At 39.7% G+C, this 19,217-nt stretch overlaps 1 protein-coding gene across 1 annotated transcript in view; it reads right to left on the bottom strand.

Annotated features, from left to right (window-relative positions):
• The window catches only part of LOC104466164 (protocadherin-23-like), a gene marked incomplete at both ends in the record, with an annotated part of 30,940 nt that extends 13,791 nt beyond the window's left edge, over positions 1-17,149 (bottom strand). The window contains 2 exons of the mRNA XM_010079503.1: positions 6,516-6,747; positions 16,958-17,149. Coding sequence (XP_010077805.1) covers positions 6,516-6,747; positions 16,958-17,149 — 424 coding nt within the window. The remainder of the gene's footprint in view (positions 1-6,515; positions 6,748-16,957) is intronic.
• Positions 17,150-19,217: the final 2,068 nt, after the last annotated feature.

Raw genomic sequence — 19,217 nt, 5'->3', positions numbered from 1 at the left:
ACTATGGATATTTTTTCATGCTGTTCTGCTACACAGCTTTCTTTCAGGGCCAAATTCTGCACTCTCACTACAGCAAATTTTGTGTACTTCAAGGAGAATATACTGTTTCCTGTATTATTTATGTTATATTTCTCATTAGATGAGATCTCAGTGAAGATTCACTGAGATCTCTCCAAGGCACAAATTACTCGGTGAAAACTTAGCGAGCTAAACCAATGTCTTCGACATATTCCTGATTTGCAGCATTCTGAATATGCTATCAATTTCATATGAAAGATCAGAAAAACAGTAATTGAGGAAACTGCTGTTTAAAAAACAAAAAAAAAAGTGGCTTCAAAATGTTCCAAAATAAAGCACTCATTTTAAATGTTATTCATATGAACCTCTTCATATGTTCAGCAAATGTACTACATGCTGTATGAAAATGCCAAAAGTAGCTTAAAAAGAAACTATTTTTTCCTACAATACTATATGAAAACATCATTAATCATCATAAAAATTGCTTTGTTTTCTTTAAAAAGGATGCATCCCCATTTTACTTTGATGCATATTACAATCTGCTATATATGAAACATTGTATAATACATAGAGTTCAACAAATTTTGGATTTTTATTTTTTTTCCCGAAAAAAGAAGTTTTGGTATTTCAACTTCTGTTTCCAACCTGTATTGTAACAAAAATAAAGCAAAACTTTTTCATGCAATGAAAATCTCCTAAAATGTAATTGTTAAACAAAAACAACATTTCCAGTTTTTTCAATGAAACAAAACTTGTCAACATCCTTAACTGGAATCAATCTATTCTGGTGCTCTGAACCAAATCAAAAGTTTATTTTAAGTCAGTTCGACATTAAATTGCATTTACAAATGGTGCTATAGTACACTAATAGAAGCAGTACAGCACTAAATTGTACACTGCCAAAATAAGAAAAATATATCAGTGGGGGAATTGTTCTGTACAAGCTCTACACTTACCCCCTCTTTTTGCACCCATTACCAAGCACTGTTAAAGAGATACGATGCTGGACTTAAAGTTGCCTTTTGGCTGATTAAGTTAATAATTCTTATATTCTTAAATTTGCATGTCCTTTGGGTCCATTTATTCTTCTCCAACAGACTAAGCTCCTAAACTGCTCTACATCTCTTACATGACATTTTAGTTGCATGATGCCCTGTGCTATTCAGTTAAAAAGAAATCAGAATGTTTCTTAAAGGAAATGAATTATTTTTTTAGCAAGTCAAAATTTCCTAAATTAATTCTCACTTTGCAGAAGCTGTACCTTTGTACTGAAAAAAAAATTAAAATTAACGCTAACCTACTGACCAGCTCTTGTAACAAGGCTTGTCTGTTGTACTCAATATGTACTTTTTGGCACAAATAAGTAAAAGATGATGTTATGACAAAAGTTTGTTCCACGTATCTTCAAGTCAACGGAAAGATCTCAAAATTCCTCACTGTACTGGATTTGCACAGCAAGGTTTTGGTGGTAGGGAGGCTATAGGGGTGGCTTCTGTGAGAAGCTGCTAGAAGCCTCCCTAACGTCCTACAGAGCCAACACCAGCCGACTCCAAGATGGGCCCGCCGCTGGCCAAGGCTGAGCCCGTCAGTGACAGTGCCTCTGGGATAACACAGTTATCTGCTGCACAACAACAGCCAGGAGAGAGGGGTGAGAATATGTGAGAACAACAACTCTGCAGACACCAAGGTCAGTGCAGAAGGAGGGGAGGAGGTGCTCCAGGTGCCAGAGCAGAGGTTCCCCTGCAGCCCGTGGTGCAGCCCATGGAGAGGCAGCTGTGCCCCTGCAGCCATCGAGGTGATGGGGGAGCAGATCCACCTGCAGCCTGGGGAGGATCCCACGCAGGAGCAGGTGAATGCTGGATGGAAGGAGGCTGTGACCCCATGGGAAGCCCACACGGGAGCAGGCTGCTGGCAGGATCTGTGGGCCCATGGAGAGAGGAGCCCAGGCTGGAGCAGGTTTGCTGGCAGGACTTGTGACCCCCCGGGGGACCCACGCTGGAGCAGTTCATGGAGGACTACCTCCCACGGTGGAGCAGGGGAAGAGTGTGAGGAGTCCTCAGTGAGGAAGAAGGAGCAGCAGAGACAACACATGATGGACTGACCACAACCCCCATTCTCTGTTCCCCTGCACTGCTGTTGGGGAGGAGGTAGAGAAATTGGGAGTGAAGTGAGCCCAGAAAAAAGGGAAGGGTGGGGGGAAGGTGTTTTAAGTTTTGTGGATTATTTCTCATGACCTTAATCTGATTTGATTGGCAATAAATTAATTTTTCCCAGCTGAGTCTGTTTTGCCTGTGACGGTACCTGCTGAGTGATCTCCCTGTCCTTACCTCAACCCATGAGCCTTTTGTTATATTTTCTCTCCCGTGTACAGCTGAGGAGGTGAGTGATAGAGCAGCTTTGGTGACTACCTGGCATCCAGCCAGGGTCAACCTACCACACTCACAGAGACATTCTCAGAAAAATCCAAAGAAGGAAGGTCACAGCCTCTGTTTTAGGCATCTGATTTAGGTAGGATTCACAGAAACACAAGCCTGAATATCTCATAGTCGAAAGAAACAGAGAAGCCAAGTTAAATGCTTATACTGCTGTAAAGCACACTGTGTGAATGGTACTTTTCTACATCTTTTTCATACCAAGTTTAAATCACTAATACCTTCAAATAAACATAAATCAATAGCTGCTCCCTCCTACTTACCCTTCATGAGAGTTTTCTCTGCACACAGTGAGTAGCTAGGGGAGTTGCTCTAAGAATACAAACAGACCATTTACCTGAAGACTGACATGATGAAGTCACACTGGCCCAAAATAATTTTCAAAGACTATTATTAATTTTGTTGATTTGAAACATCTTCCTTGAACCAGGGCTACAGTAAGATGATAACCATCTTTCTATCCAGCTCTCAAGAAGGGTATCACTAAGATCAATGGAAAAATGAATCGAATGCCCTTGAGTAAAAGAAAATATTAATGCTTGTACCATAATGAGAGTTTAGAAATTCAATTGTTAATCCCAAAGTCTTAAAGTTAAGCACTGCATAGCTTTTCTACCACACTTGTGATTGTATCCTGTGACTTACATTTGTAATTGCCTGCTCAGTCATAACTATAAATACACTGTCTTTCAGATAGCTTGTCAGGTAACGATGGGAAAATAAACAAATAGCTCAAACAGTTTCTTAGCCAGAAGAGCTCTTCTACTTGTTCTGTTCTAATAAATTCATGAGTGCTGTTCATAGATCATGCATGGATCAGATATCTACAAAAGGAAACATAATGAAGCCAAGATGTTGTTTACACCAACACTAGAAACAAAGGATAGCAAGAGTCACGAACTAGCAAAGGAACTGGTTTACAGTTTCCTATCCATACATTTTTCTAGTTACACAGTTCTTAAAGTGGTTTTTCTTGTGGACAGTATCATCAATCAAATTAAAAATACTTCATTGCCATTTTTTCTCGAAGGGAAATGCAATTAATGTTATTTACAAGTATAAGAGCAAATCACAAACAATAAACACAGTATCTAAAAGCTAAAACAGCAAACAAATATGACTAACAAAGACTTGTTTAGAATTTTTAAAACTTTTTAGTGGAATATCTATCTGCTCAATGAAAGGCTTTTCCTTCCACTCCCATTGAATTTATCTGACACCCACATGCCACAGTGCCTGAAACAAAAAATGGAGCCCCTTCAAGGAGCCTGGATGTGGCTCAACTTCGTAATATCTATATATCAAAAGCACCATCGATACATTCTATACAGTCAGTGGTTGACCAGCTGGTATGATATCCTGTATTGTGAACACAGACTACGCAAAGCTAAAAACTTTCTTGATACATCCATACAATTGCTTTAACAACACAACAGCCACAAGCAAGCCACAGTAGTGAAGAATTCAGGTTATTTTTTTTATTATTTTATCCATTTCCCTTTTAAAAATGAAAAAGGGAATGGGGAAAAAAAAAGTGAATCTTTAGTGAGTGTTCTAAGTGCACCACTCCAAAAACACCCCCAAGGAAAACTACAGTGAGATAAATTTTCAAATCCACAATCTAGATGCCATAAAATAGAAATAACATATATCATGGAGAACAGCATCATCTTGCATATAATTTTAATATATCATAGTGTTATGTGACAAACTGTTAGCTACTAATTAATTTAAATCTCATAATAGTGAAAATATCTCTGTCCACTTCCACAAGGCCATAATGAACCTAAGTCAAAAAGACTAATACACTGATTTTCATTCCCCATTTCTAAATGCTCTATCAGTGAGTATCATTAAAAAAAAACCACCTTATCAGGAAGGCAAATTCATGGAAGACTAACACCATCACTGTGCCTCCTCTTAGATCCTCTAAGAGTGACAAGAGCAGATAAAACAGAATATGCCATACTGCAAACTGGAAAAACGGCAGAATACATCAGCAACAGATTGCATGTCCACAGCATCAGAAAACAAAACACAAAAACTGTAATATGATCTTGATTGCCTTATGGGTTTGGGGATGCATATCCTGAAGAATTCCTGTTTCTTGTCATACTTGTCTCTTGCCCTCTGTTTACAAAATGCAGCCCACGTAACTAAAGTCCCTCACATAACCTTCAGAGAGACACATCTAAATTAGGCCATACATTACGTCATATGAAGACAGCTTTAGCACAATGAGAACTGGAAAGTGTCACTGTCCTAATAAGAAGGAAAGAGGAAGAGCTCAAAATCTCTATGCCCTAACAGTGAGCCACTTGTTTCATCTTCCTCTGAACACTGACCAGCTTTTGCAGCTATTTAACCCACAAAGATTGCAAAACTTCTGTGTGACAAATTGGAAATTTTAATGTTAATTTTGTTTACGATATTTATTTCTGCCAAGAGTCTAAAAATCATTCTGCTAGCCAGTGACTGGGCATAAGAACTACTGTAGGTAGACGTGGAAGAATATAAAAGGAGAAACTGTATTCTTCAGAAGAAAAAACCCCAACACACCCTATTAATATGAATCAGACTGACCTCGTGAAGCAATTTCATCCTGAATTTGGTCTGCCTTTGATAAAATACCATGATAGATTCACAAGATAATAGTAACTGATAAACTTATATGGCCTTCATGATTAACCATGACATTTTTCCTACATAAAGTGCCAAAATTGGAAAAAAAAAAAGGCCAAAAGGTCACAATCCAAGGAAGATGCCTTTCAAAAGAGAGCACCGCTGCAAAGCCAGTACTGCTAGCATGATCCACAGGGGCTCCCTCTGACAAGTCTGCTGGGGCAGTTTTAAAATGAACGGTTAAATGCCTGTGGAGATCCAGCTCCCTAATTATTGATTGACCTATATATTTTTGGCATCAGCTATGCCCCAGAGAATCTGTTTTGACAGGTAGTTAAAAGTCCACAGTTAAATAAATTCTGAAATAGCCAAGACAAGCAGACCGACTTCCTGAGAAGATTAGTTTCTTCTGTTCATCAGAATATTTGGGGGACTGTGTAAGAAAGTTCAAATAGGCACCATTTTGAAAGAATAGAGCCTTGCAACATTTTGTATGCCAAACAGCTAACAGATACACATCTATAACAGCCCAAAAAAATCTTAAGACATATAAAATAATCCCCTGTGTCATGACCATCATGAAGCAAACTCATTGATCAGGATACACTCACATGCAAGGGCTTGCTCTCAAGTAAAATGGTAGGTGCAGTTTAGTTAACCACTCCCTGAAAAACACTGTGGACATTTGTAGACACACTGCTCGTGTTCTTCCCAGCTGACATTGATAACTATTTTACGGTTAGCAAGCAGACCACAGAGGCTGCTTTGTGGCCATGGGAAAAGTAATTCAATCTGTGAGATCCAACCTGTTTTCGAAACAATTCACCCAGACTCACTTTTGCCACAACTGTTTTCTTGCTCTCATCATCACTCCTTCCTTGAAGCTCTCTCCAGAAAACAGAAGGATGAAGAGTCACATCAGGGAGTAAAAGGCAGAAGAAGACACTTACAAAGCTAATCATTGGGTCAAACAGGGTGGCAGCTGGATATCATAAGACTGTGAGCAGAATGGGGACTTATTCTAGCACAATGCGGGGAAAGAAGATCAGGACAGAAACAGAGATTAAATGGGAGGACAATCGTCTTGAAAGGTCTTTTATTGTTCCTCAAGAGTAAGATCTAAACATTTCATAAATTCAGATATTATCATTAAAAAATTTTTATTATTTCTTACAGTGATTACTAGATTTATGAATGAAAATAGTGGATAAGTGGCATACTGCTTGTCCTGTACTGTACTGGCATGTACATTCTCCTGTTTATTCCAGTGAATGCAAAGGCTTCACGTTAAACCTAAATCCTCCATCTTCCTCTAGAATTATCTTCCAGACAAATCTAAGTTTCAGCTGTATGACATGACTCCAAAATTTTAAAAAGCATTATCAATTACACAACATGTGTCTTTTCCTTATCGCCTTTCTGAATCAGAGACTCATACAGTACCTGTGGATGTATCCACTGTGAAAAAAGAAGAAAATTCTCCTGGGACCAGTTCATATGTGACAACGCCATATATTCCCGAGTCTCTGTCTGTGGCAACAACATTGATGACCTCTGTTCCTGGCTGCGTGTGACTGCTGATGCTCGTCACATAGACGGCTTGTTCAAAAACAGGTTGATTATCATTAATATCTTCTATCTCGATGCGAACAAAAGCTTGGGCACTCAGCCCACCCTGTTGGATAAATCAGAAAGATGAAAACAAAAAACAAGGTCAATTTTAAAAGCGTGCACAATAGAATGATGCACATCTGGCTTCAGCCCATCATTAGGAAACAGAACATGCTGCAACACTATAAAGCAATGAAAATGTTAAAAACAACTTACGGTATCTGTAATACCCCAAAATACTGCACTTAGGCAAGCTACATGCTCAGAACAACTCCCGTGGGCTGACTGAGTACACAAGGAAGTTCAACTTCTTAGGACAGTGAGGCCTGAACACAAAGCTATTTTTGATAGTACTAATGAACACTACACATGTCAAATCCTTGCTAGTCTAACCTCACTTGTTTTTACTGTAATCACCTACACACCACTTCATTCTGTGAAGGAACAAGTCAGGGCTTTCTGTCCCAGAAAAACATGTCCCTCAGGTGACTGTGGTGCTCCAGTACAGCGGGAATAACTTCTTTCTGTCTACGAGTCTTTCAGATTTAAAAGCATGACTGTCGTGACAGCGAATATGAAGCTTCTTCAACTGTTGATTAGGAACACAGACTGAGAGCAGAGCAGGGCAGGACAGCCAAAAGCTGACCCGTCCAGCTGCTGCCTGCAAGATCTGTCCCCAATTTACCACTCTGGCAGGTTTAAGCAGTCCTGCTCATGGCAGTGTGTGTCTATACACAGCTGAAGCTCCTGCTCCATGTGCCCACCGAGAGCTCCTGTAACACCACGCAGGCAGAGGCACTACCTCATACTCCCTGCGGAGTCCCTCCATCAGTTTGGAGGGGTTCATATTTCCAAGGTTATTTTACAGATGTTTTTAGAAGAAAGCAGCTCTGCTTGTGGCACAGCTAAGGGTGAACGCTGGGGCACCGACGTGTGCACTGGAGGCACAAAGCAGCACACCTATGTATAGTCTGCATGTGCTGTACACAGTACATTACGATACAGACTGAGGAAGAATCCCACGCTCTTCGAAGTCCCACTGAGAGGTGTCCTTGTGCCAATTAGTTACTTACCAAAACTGCTGACAGAGATTGGATGTTGGTGCATACACATGACGAGCTATGCTGAGCAAGTCCAAACAATTTTGCAGTCACAGTAGCTATGATATATAAAAAAAATAACTAGGTTGCATATTTCTGCAACTTAATTGTTCACATCAATTATTTTTAAACCTGACCTTCATGAAACTATCCAATGATTCAGATTGGACACTGCTCCTTTAGACTTGCTCTGCAGCATAAAAATCTCCCCCAAAACTATTTTTGAAGGTTGCTTATTATGTCTCCCCAGGGTCTGACTTACTTTCAGGCAAAAATACTGTCTGCATTCTCCCTCAGACTTCCATAAGGATTTTTGCTTTGTCCTGTTTTGGTTTTTAATTCCATGTAGTAATATTACCTCTGCTGGGTGGCAGTGGCATTCCTATGAAAGCTCAAGTATGTGGGAAATTAAGATGATCTTGCCTATCACATGTCTCTGTTTCACCCGTGGACTAGGAGATCTGTCCCACAACCTCCTAGCCTGCTAGGGTTTTCTTCCAAATACAATAAGGCATGGCATGCTTCCAGGGCTCACACTGCTGTGGAGGCAGCCAGCAGCCAGGACATGCACCTGGGGACAAGGACTGGGCTAACACCAGCCTCAGACTACTGAGACAGCCATGAAACCCTGTGATGATATGGGGAAGTGGAGATGTACAGATCTAGCAGGCTCAGTGCCAACATCCCCACCCCACTTCAGGATGAGCCCCTTCCCCAAAACCTTGATTTGCACAGGAAGGAAATCCCTGCGCAGGAGCTATAAGGGCAGCCCTATGTGCACTGTTCGAGCCCACTGTCAGAAGATGCTCTGTGGCTCCACAGCTGTCAGGCACTTTAGGCCAGGAAACAGAAACATTTTTAAGGGAAGAGGGCCAAGAAAGAAGCGATGTCAGAAATAAAAAGCATCTAAAAAAGAGGCAAAGTTTGGAACAGCACGAGATCAAGCTACAAAAACTAATGACAGCTTGTGTTAAACTGCTTCTCCCAACTCTCATTACTGCTAAACAGACATTTAAAAACCAACCAAACAAACAAACCACTATCCAGCCAATTTGTATATATCCTATGGAGTCATGTAAAAACTGCAGTCTTTGGAAATTGATTAATTCTAAGTATACTGGGGAAGCAAGTTGGAGACCTACTACCTACCTAATCTCTCTGAAAACAGACCGAATTTTATGAGAGTCAGATCCCTCTTTTCCTGAAGAAGCAGTGTATCCCCTCACATGTGAGTCAACTACAATATTAACTTACTAAGTTATGGTATTAACTGTTTATGGCCCAGTTCTTGCTCTGGCTATAAAAATTTTTTAATTATCGTCCCAGGTGAGAAGGAACAAATTGCTTCTGTTTCTAACCACATGGATATACTTCATGCACAGAGAAGCAAGCACGACACAGTAGATCTTCCATATGAAGGTTGAGTTAAACAAGTCTGTTGCTGACAGAAAATTACACTTGTCAAAGCATGTTACAAGCAACAGAAAGCAACAGTTGTTCATTTTGAAATCCCTTCTCTCAAATGTTCAAGTCTTTTTAACTACTGCTGTGCTGTTTGATGCAACAAAATGTCACAAGTACAACTTCTTCGTCAGAATCCTGAGAGTTGTGTGTCCCATGGAATAAAAAGGGGACATAAAAAACTACCACCAAGTCAAAATAACCACAAGTAATATTTTCTTTACTTTGGCAGAACCAAATTTGTGTGAAAACATAAAGCTATTAGTATACCTCTTTATCATGTCTCAGAAAAAAAATAAGTATCCTGCCTTTGGCAGGAGAGCTTCTTCAGCTTAAGAAGTAGAAATGGTGCTACTTTGAATAGCTGTAGCTCTTCTTGGTGCTGCAAAATGCTTAGGAATCCATCACGATTTCCATTACAACCTCCAATGTTTTTGTCAGTGAATTGTGCTGTCAAATTTTTGTTCCAAACTAAACTGTGATATACAAGATCTCTGTCATGAAGATGTATGTGTGTCTGTGTGTGCCTGTGTGTGTGTTAAACCTGAAAGACATCTCACCTTGAAGGCGTAATGCTGTCAAAATGGAGAGACCACCAGTTATTTCAAAAAGCCTTAACTTTTTCAGAAGCTTTGCCATTGTGTGTTGAGCTCTTACCTCTGTTTCAATGGCATCAGTGTACAAGACAAAGAAAATTGGACAAGCAATGTGATTTACCAAAAAGCAAGAGATTAAGAACAACGTATTTTTCTATGCAGAAAGGCAGTAAGAGAGTCACTGAGGTTTCAGATGTTCTTCAGAGTCTAAATAAACACCAATCTATATAACTGGCAGAGTTTACATGTTTAATGAATGCTTGTGCCGGTACCTGTTGAAAAATGAACAGTAACATATAAGGTGGTAATGCCATACTCTATGCTGATAGGCAACTTCATAATCTGGTGCAAGTGATGTAAACTGAAAGAGTTCAGCATACACTATAAATTTCCCCACAAATGTATCATTGCACTTCAGCCTTGAAGCCCAAGCCTGGTCTCTTTTTTCCATGATAGAGCTTCCATTTATAATCTCACTACATCAGATTGGGAATTATGCCCGTTTACCTTTGGGGTTTTTTTTTAAAGGAAACACACCTTCATGGAAGAAAAAATAGGGTTATCAGGTGAACTGCTTACCTACTTGTTCCTTATATGTCAAAGCTCCTATTCTGACTAACAGACCTTGAAAGTCATTCCATGCAATTACATACGAAATATGTGGTTTTGAAGAAACCCAGTCATAGTATTGGAGTCAATACGATGAGGCAGCTTTGGCCAAGTGTTCTGTGACAGCAAGGTTGGTTAATGCACAATACGTAAAGCTAAAGCTTAGTCTTTCCTCTCTTTTTTAATTTTTCACATATGTGCACTTTAATTGCCCATGCAAACATTCTCCAACTATTTAATTTTGAAGACTGCTTCCTAACAAGAAGAAGGGTAACACCCATCTGTGTAAGGAAACACATAATCCTGAGTAAACTCAGTAAGTTATAATCTTGAACATACAGTTCATACATTCCTCTATATAAAAGTGTACCTTCATATTCTAGCAGATCGACTTGTATATGCAATTAGATGAGACTTATGATCTTATGATCTACTTTAAAAACTATGAATTTTAAATACAGTGCTTTAATTTTAGTTTCTACAAGGGCATCTGATTTTGAAGTAAATTTCTACATACAAAAAATGCTGATCTTTTAAAAACAAAAAAATTCCAGAAAAGGATAAAAAGACTTAAGACTCAGAAAGATATAAATCCAGAAAAGAGGGTAATTAAAAGTCTTACTATCTTAATACTAATCAACTGGCATCCTTACTTCTTCTATAGGGAATGCTAGGTCTTCAGTTTCTCAGCTGCTACATAATCATTGCAGAAAGATCAACAGACCCCTAGCAGGCTGTTTCACTCAACTGAAACTGCCTGCATTGCAGGTGTGCAGACCACCTCCCTGCTGTCAAAAGCACTTTCCTACTGTGCTACACAAAACAACCTCAGTCACAACAGATACCCCGCAAGCCCTTGCAGCACTCACAAGACCTTCAGAGCACTTTCTTTGACATTGAGTACTGGATATGCCCTGTAGCCTGCACATACGCAAGTAGCTCTATGCCACTGTGTTGCTGCCAACAGCTTCTAACAAGAGGACAGGAGCTGCCCAGATTAGCAATTGAATGTAGAATCACAGAATCATAGAATGGTTTGGGTTGGAAGGGATCTTAGAGATCATTGAGTTCCAACCACCTGCAGAGTACCCTGGGAATTTGTTTGAGGGCTTAGGAGTCCACGAGTGCTAGTCAGTCTTTTAAGGCTCACCTTTTAGAAGCACAGGAGCAGGCAATTCCACTATGTCATAAGTCAAGCAAGCAGGGCAGAAGACCAGCTTGGCTGAACAAAGAACTCCTCATGGAGCTCAACAGGAAAACGAAATTGTATGCTCTCTGGAAGTGAGGTCAGGCTTTGCAGGAAGAGTACATGTGGTTCATACATTCAGGGAGAAGACACAAAAGGCCAAAGGTCAGCTAAGAGTTGAAACTGGACAGTGTTATTTCAGATAACAAGAAGGGCTTTTTAAAGTACATTAATAGCAAGGGGAGGTCTAAAAAAAAAATTAGATTCTTGCTAAAGATGATCATCTGACTAATAGTAACAAAGAAAAAGCGGAAGCATTGAATGCACTTTTTGCCTCAGTCTTTATGCTGATCTCGTCTCCCTGGTATCTGGTAATAGGACATGTGGGACTGGTTCAAAGCTGGGTAGGTTTAAACTAGACATTAGGAAGCATTTCTCTACTAAGAGGGTGGTCAAACACTGGAACAGGCTTCCTTGACAAGTGGTTGATGTCCCTAGCTTGTCAGTGCTTAGGAGGCATGTGGACAAATGCCCTTAACAACGTGCTTTAATTTGGTCAGCCCTCAACTAGTCAGGCAGCTGGACTAGATGATTGTTCTAGGTCCCTTCCAACTGAAATACTCTAGTCTGTTCTTCTATTCTACCACTACATAGCTTCCTTAGGCCAACAAGTTAGGATGAAAGACACATGCCCTGAAGTGTGTTCAACCCTGACAATATCCAAAAGCTGTGACTGTAGTCCAGAATAAAAATGAAACTCAAACAAAAAGCTCCATCCTTCTCACAATATGCCCAAGGGAAAAAAAAAAAAAAAAAAAAAAAAAAAAGCTGCAGAGCATGGACACATTTAGAAGGTACCTGAAGCAGTATGTGCTAGTGAATCCTGGGATATGCCGAAACCAGAGCCTAACAGAGCCAGACTGGGAAAAAACAGGCAGAATGACAAAAAAGGCACACAGATTTTCAAACAAACCTGCCAAAAAGCCTCCCACCACCATTCAATGGCAGCCTTCAAATCATCATTAAGGGCATTCTGTTGCAGCACTCAAGAACCTCACTTGGAGAAAACAAAACCAAGGCACTGCAGAGGGAAAAGACAAAAAAAACCCCACAAACCCAAACCTCTGGACTCTCACTAGGGTATACAGATGTGGCACTCCTTACAGTGGTGGGGGACAAAGAGTAGTAGAACATCCTGCCTGGGCTCTGCAGTTTTTAAAACTTCTTGCCACACGGGCGAAGAGAAATGGTATGTTGGTATGTGCACTGTGTTACCGACTGAGATGTTGCTGGAATTGGCCTGTGCCTGGCAGCACCGCTCACACGTGTTGGCCATCCAGCCTTCTCCAGCTTTTGAAGAAAACCGTGTGGGCCAGCACCTCCCAGAGTTAAAGCTGGGCACTCCTGAATGTCCCTTATTGTGCACCAACCCCAAGACTGGGCAACTTTTGAGATTTTGGCTTTGAAGGTCAGACAACTGCTGTCTGTAAGCAGGCAGTACAGATGCCACTAGACTATTTCAATTAGCCTTATTCCAATTAAATTTCTCTGTTTTATGATAAGTTTTCTTTAACAGCTGCAGGCATTACTGTTTATTTGGTTGAAAGAAAAAGAGAGGTGATGGGCATCATGAAAATGCAAATTAATAAGCAAAAAGATTGAATTATGCATGATACACAGCTATAAAGTTTGCCACCATATAGCAGCAAAAATGTGTGCTATTAAAAAGAAGTTTTCCTGGATGAAAATTAATTCACACTAAGACTCTTTACGTCAGAAGTACACGAAACAAGCATAAAAGCAGCATAAATTAACCTATGCAGTAGTTTGGAGACCCCCAAGCAAAAAGGGAAAAAACACACCGTGGAGTGTCCATTTCAGTCATGTTGTGAAAGCAAACAAAAAAAAGCCGAACAGAAGAATTAAAACATATCAGACGATTTGCACATATTCAAAACCAAAAATTAGTAATTTTGTCCCCCTTTCGAAAACATGCAAATACTTTTACTAGAATTCCTCTTTTTCCATATTTTCCTTTTTGCAAGACTTGATTTCACAGTATGCCTCAACTAAATCTCTCTCGAGTGTTATTGAAGGTTCCCCAAGCAATATACCTTCATCTGATTTTCTTTTTTTTTTTTTTTTTCTCCAGAGACAGAAAAAAAGTCACAATTTCAACATCTTTCTACGAAATTTTCAGCTGCCTGTAAATTCAAAGACCCCCCCAAATGCCTACTGAAACTGTCTCTGGTCTGTCACAAGTGCAGAAGAAGAGCTGCTGTGACTAAGGGTGGTGTCCCAGGCAGCACTGGCACGTGAATCACAGGAGGGTCACCCTGACTACTGGAGCAGCTCTCAGTCTGCCACAGTCCAGATAGAGACCCAAGGAGAAGGCTAGGTGCAGAGGCTGTGGGATTCAGTGCAAACACCTTTCTATAGACCTAGCGACATGATTTCTTTTCATATAAAAGCATTTCAAGGAGGAGTATCAAATACATACATGAAGTAAGTGCCTTTGGGACCAAAATCAGTGCTGCCAGATGAAAAGGCTAATACTAACATTACGATCAGTCTTGCCCCTGTGTAATCAGTGAGAGTGCTCCCACAAGCTCTCACAGGATGTTTATTTAACATCAGTTTAACAGAATCTGTTTTCCACTTGCCTCTCCATGGGCTCTTGTGTACTATGTCAGTTCTCCCATTACTCTTTCTATATAGTGCGTAAAAGACACGACCAACAAGTTCCAAAACAATGTAATAGAGCAGGCATGAACAGGTGGAGGAAACCGACAGTTTTGTTGTAAGAGAAATTGAGCACCACCTGGAAGATACTTAATTAGAAATGAGGAGGAAAATAAACTTCTTTATTTCTTTCCTTTCCATCTCTCTTCCTCTCCTTTGTCAACAGTGACCCTTCACTCCTCCTCTGTCTTTTCCTGTACACATTTCTCCCCTGATCACAGCATCCATTTTGAATCCCACACCCAACATCTTTCATCCATCAAAACCAGCAGCAGAATGCCAGGCAACAAAATATCCTATTCTGCTGTAAAAGTGGAAAGTGGTTCAACATAGGCTCACATATACTGAAAATTGATAATAAATATTGAATTTAGGTGCTTTAGTATTTAGGGGTCTGATGAACCAGTTTTTTGAAGATAAATCAATGAGATCTACGAAATGCTGAGTTCCAGTAAAAAGATCAAGTCCAGCCTGTCACAGACAGGCAATCAAAAATTGAATCCCCCTCCCCATTATTGATCTTCTGAAAACACAAGGTCTTACAATAAGATAAATTGCAGACCAATTTAAAACCAAAATACTCTGTAGTTTCAATGCATCAGCATTTTCCTTCGACTTTTGACAGAAGATTTATCACTAGAGCAATAATTTAACAAAAAAAAAAAAAAATGCATCAAGCTTTTTTCACTTAAACCTGTTTTCTTTCACCTTTTCAAAATAATATTCTGGGACAGACTGGATATGTGAAGAACTTGTCAGAATTTTACTGCTATTGCCGAGCTTTCACTTAGCCTTTATTAATAAGACTAACCTCAATACTCCGGATATGTGTATGTGTTCTTTACATTTACACATCTTCAAACCATGTATATGAGAGAAAAAAAATGAAGTGATGAACTATAACAGAATACATAATTTTCTGCTGTTACACACTGTAATACTGACTTCTTCAAGACTTGGAAATCTGTACTCAGGTGTATGCTACAAAATTGTGCCTAGAAAGGAATTTTGAAGACAGAAATCACAAATCAGAGACATTCCAAAATTGGCACATTACTTTTGCTGTAAAGATTACAGACACTATCCTAACAAAAAGACTTACATTCTTAAATTATTAAATGTTCAAATAAGATAGAGCCAGGAAACACAAACACACAAAATATATTCTCATATAATTGTTTCTCCTCAAAAGAAATCTATGGGGGAAAAAAAGCACACTGCTAAAGGCACTATTAATACAAAAGAATGCTTCTGCAGCCTTTGAAATAAACACTAAGTAGCGACAGCCAAAGAAAAAAAGTAGATTAATTGCTTGACTTTGACACATACATCCAAATTCAACAGCATACAAATATACCCTCAACTACTACACTCTCAAAATGCAACAATTAATAGCAAGCATCAACTGCAGCTATGTAAGTTCATCTACTTATGACTATAGAAGTCATAGTTCACCAAGTTTCTTCAGGGTACTGTAACAAAAAGCAAACATTTTTATGAAAAGTACAGTATTTCTACCACAACTGCATTTTTAAAAAATGTGTATTAGACATGCTAAGGACAATATCTTAAATGCAAGCTTAACAGCCAAAGTATGAAATGAAGACTGAAATTAAATTATTTCAGGCTACACAATGTTTTGTAGTTCAAATTGTCCTGCAAAATGCCACCTGAATAACATGAATCCATAAGTTTTAAAAAGTGTCCTTATGATAATTTTAACAGTTGCAACCAACCAGTAACTTTTTCTTCGGATGCTTCACAGTTCACTACTAAAACTGAAGGAAGTTAAGAATGAGCACCGTCTGATCTCCTTCTGGGCCTCTCATTGCAAACACCCTTTGGAAACTTTAATAACAAAATGAACCAATAAATTATTTTCTTCCAGTCCTGTTCAGGAGTCAGGTTACCAAAATTTTTTTACTTGGCACCTGGTAGACCAAGTGTCCATACCCAGCCATCTCTATGCGTTCCACCACCACGAGTGTCTTCTCAACCTCCTTTTGATACAGAGATCTGAAATGGATTATTTCTATACATACAACTTACCCTGCCCTTGCTATACCATGAATACCCACTTCCAAGCACCAGCTCCTCCTGGAAAGTGGGAAAACTTTCAGACATGCTGCTGCAGGGAGGCTGTACCCAGCCACAGCAGCAGCAGCAATGGCACTAGCTAGCTAGAAAGTATGAGGACAGTTATCCAGGAAAACCACTGGCACCCACAGTAGCCAGACAATTCTAGCACAAGTCAGTGGTTTATTACTACTACATCTTGAAAGCAGGAAGCAGAGGTAACCTGGAGTCCACTGGTTCCAAGAGGGTGAGGAAAATCAGCAGGGACTAAAAACAGTTTTCAACAACTTGTTTAGGAGTTATTTTGGATTTCACAGCCAATTTTATCAATTTTGGTCAAAATTTGTGCTTTGTGAAGCATCACATTCTGCCCTCTGTAGAGGTAAAAAACTTTATTCAAAATTACGCAATTTTCACATACTCCATTCTCCTTTAAAAGTATACAGCACACCCAAATTTGCAAATGTATTCACAAACCGGGCAATGTTAAAAGGTGAAACTTACCCCATCCGTAGCTTTTACTAAGAGATCGTAAGTGGTTGGATCTTCTTCTCTGTCAATGTCTTGTGACACACAGATCTGACCAGTACGTGGGTCAATCTGGAAGGCTTTGGATTTCTCATAATAATGGAATCCGTCATAAAGAAAATACTCAACTTCACCAAACTGGTCGGCATCTGCATCTGTTGCCTTGACCTGCAGGGAAACAACAGAAGTATAAATAAAACCAGCAAAACCATTATTCATTCATTCAAAAAAATCACACACACTTTGTTTTAAAGATACCTTTTTGTGTTTTAAAAGCAAATGTGCATACACACAATCAATACAACCACACTCCGCTACCTAAGCTGTCTGTCTGCAGTCTGTAAAATAATGACTCAGCTACTGACAGTGTAATTATTGCAACAAGCATGTAAGATCGATTAGACCTCGTCTGTAACTTTACTCGTTTATCTGTCAGTAACTATCTCAATCAAGTGGACTTCCCATGACTGGTAGAGCCAGACACATCAAGCTTTGTTAGCAGGCCATACCCTAAGCTACTTTCCCTTAATGTTATTTTTACCAGTGCAGGTAGGTCTTATGAAAGCTATGTCACACACAGATCTGAAAAGTGCTGACAGACATTCTTACCTATGTTCTAAAAGATTCCCCAGAGTTTAACTTTGTACTTCATTTGAAAGAGAACCTGGTGTCGCAGTGACATATACAGGTTAGGGACTGGAGGGGGGTTTAATCTCCAGTCTTCTCTCCGAGGAGCCAGAGCTCTACCAACACAACTGAACGTGACTGTCACATGCAGGCACAGCACAAAGCTAGAGATGCACAGACTGCACTAAGTCCCTGTAAAAGACTTAATCACCCTGACAGTGTAGTCTTGCGGGTAGCTCTAACTGCTGAATGACAAACCAGCCTAATATATTTTCTTTCCAGTTATGTCACGTACATCTAAAAAGCAGCACGAATTCTCCTGCAAATCCCAAACAAATGTATGTTAAAGAAAGACTTCCTTCAGAGGGAGATGCCTCTGCACCCACATGGCACCAAATGGGAAATATGTACATGCACATATATACACACATATACTAAGTCCAGCTGACCAGGAAAATGGGTGGCAGGAGAAAACCTAGATGGGTGATGGTTAAAGATTGGAGCAGGGGAATGGTAGCCATGGAGGCGGGGCCTGATCCAAGGCACAGAAAGGCTCTTTCCAAACCAAACCACTTCAGCTCCTCCCTTTCTTTCCAGCTACACTCAGTCATCTTGGCTGCTTCTCCTTCTAGTACAAACATGGCCTCAAGGGCCAGTCAGTGCCTTCATCGCATGCTCACTTCTTTGCCCACAGAGGAATTGCTATGGCACTAAAGTACTGAACTGGGACTTAATTAAAACCAAATGAATGAAAACATGGCTTGGGAAGGCTGAAAAGCATAGAAGTGAGGAAATGGAAACCATGTAAAAAAGTGCCAAGGCAAATTATACAGCTAAAACTTACTGTAGACCAGTTACTTCCATCAGAATTTCAAAATCACAGATAGCCCAAAAAATACATGTGTTATTTCTTTTTTTGTTGGGTTTTTTTTTGTGTGTGTGTTTCTTGGTTTTGGTTTTGGTTTTTTTGGGGGGGGGTTTTGTGTGTGTGTGTGGGGGGGGGGGTGGGGTTTTTTTTGTTTTTTGGGTTTTTTTTGCTTTTTGAGGTTTTTTTGTTCATTTGGTTTTGAGCACCTTGTGAACTTCTCCGCTTTCTGCATAAGATGCTTCAGATTCACTGTATTTCAGAAGAGGTATCCCTGTAGATTGTAATTGAGCCACGTACTCCAGTGCATCTTTCCACCCCAAATCTAATGTGGGTGATAATACTGGAAGGTTCTGTCACCCTGTGCCTGCACGCAGTTCCATGTGCAAATGCTAACATTTGTCTGCAATTGAGCATGGGTGATTAATTATGGGTGTGAAATTTGAGGGTATTGTTAGAAGTTTAGCCCATTATGTTCAGCGACTTGTCTTCTTCCTTGTAAATTATGCAGTCCCCAGACTTTGAGCAGTATATGCAAAGGAATAATGAATGATGAATTTAAATAAAAATGCCTCAGTTCAAAGCAATACAAATTTGAAGGTCTAATTGTGATCAACTTCAATTACTTTAATCAGCAGAACTGTCATCCATTTCCGCATTTATCAAAATATGATCTTCCTCCCTGTGCAAGTCTTTCACATCCTTTCAATTTCCACCCACTTAATAGTCTTTTTTTTTTTTTTT

This window comes from Pterocles gutturalis, unplaced genomic scaffold (genome assembly GCF_000699245.1).
Source record: "Pterocles gutturalis isolate BGI_N339 unplaced genomic scaffold, ASM69924v1 scaffold8444, whole genome shotgun sequence".
Taxonomy (NCBI): domain Eukaryota; kingdom Metazoa; phylum Chordata; class Aves; order Pterocliformes; family Pteroclidae; genus Pterocles; species Pterocles gutturalis.
Note: the sequence above shows the minus strand (reverse complement) of the source record. Positions and strands in the feature narration are given on the sequence as shown.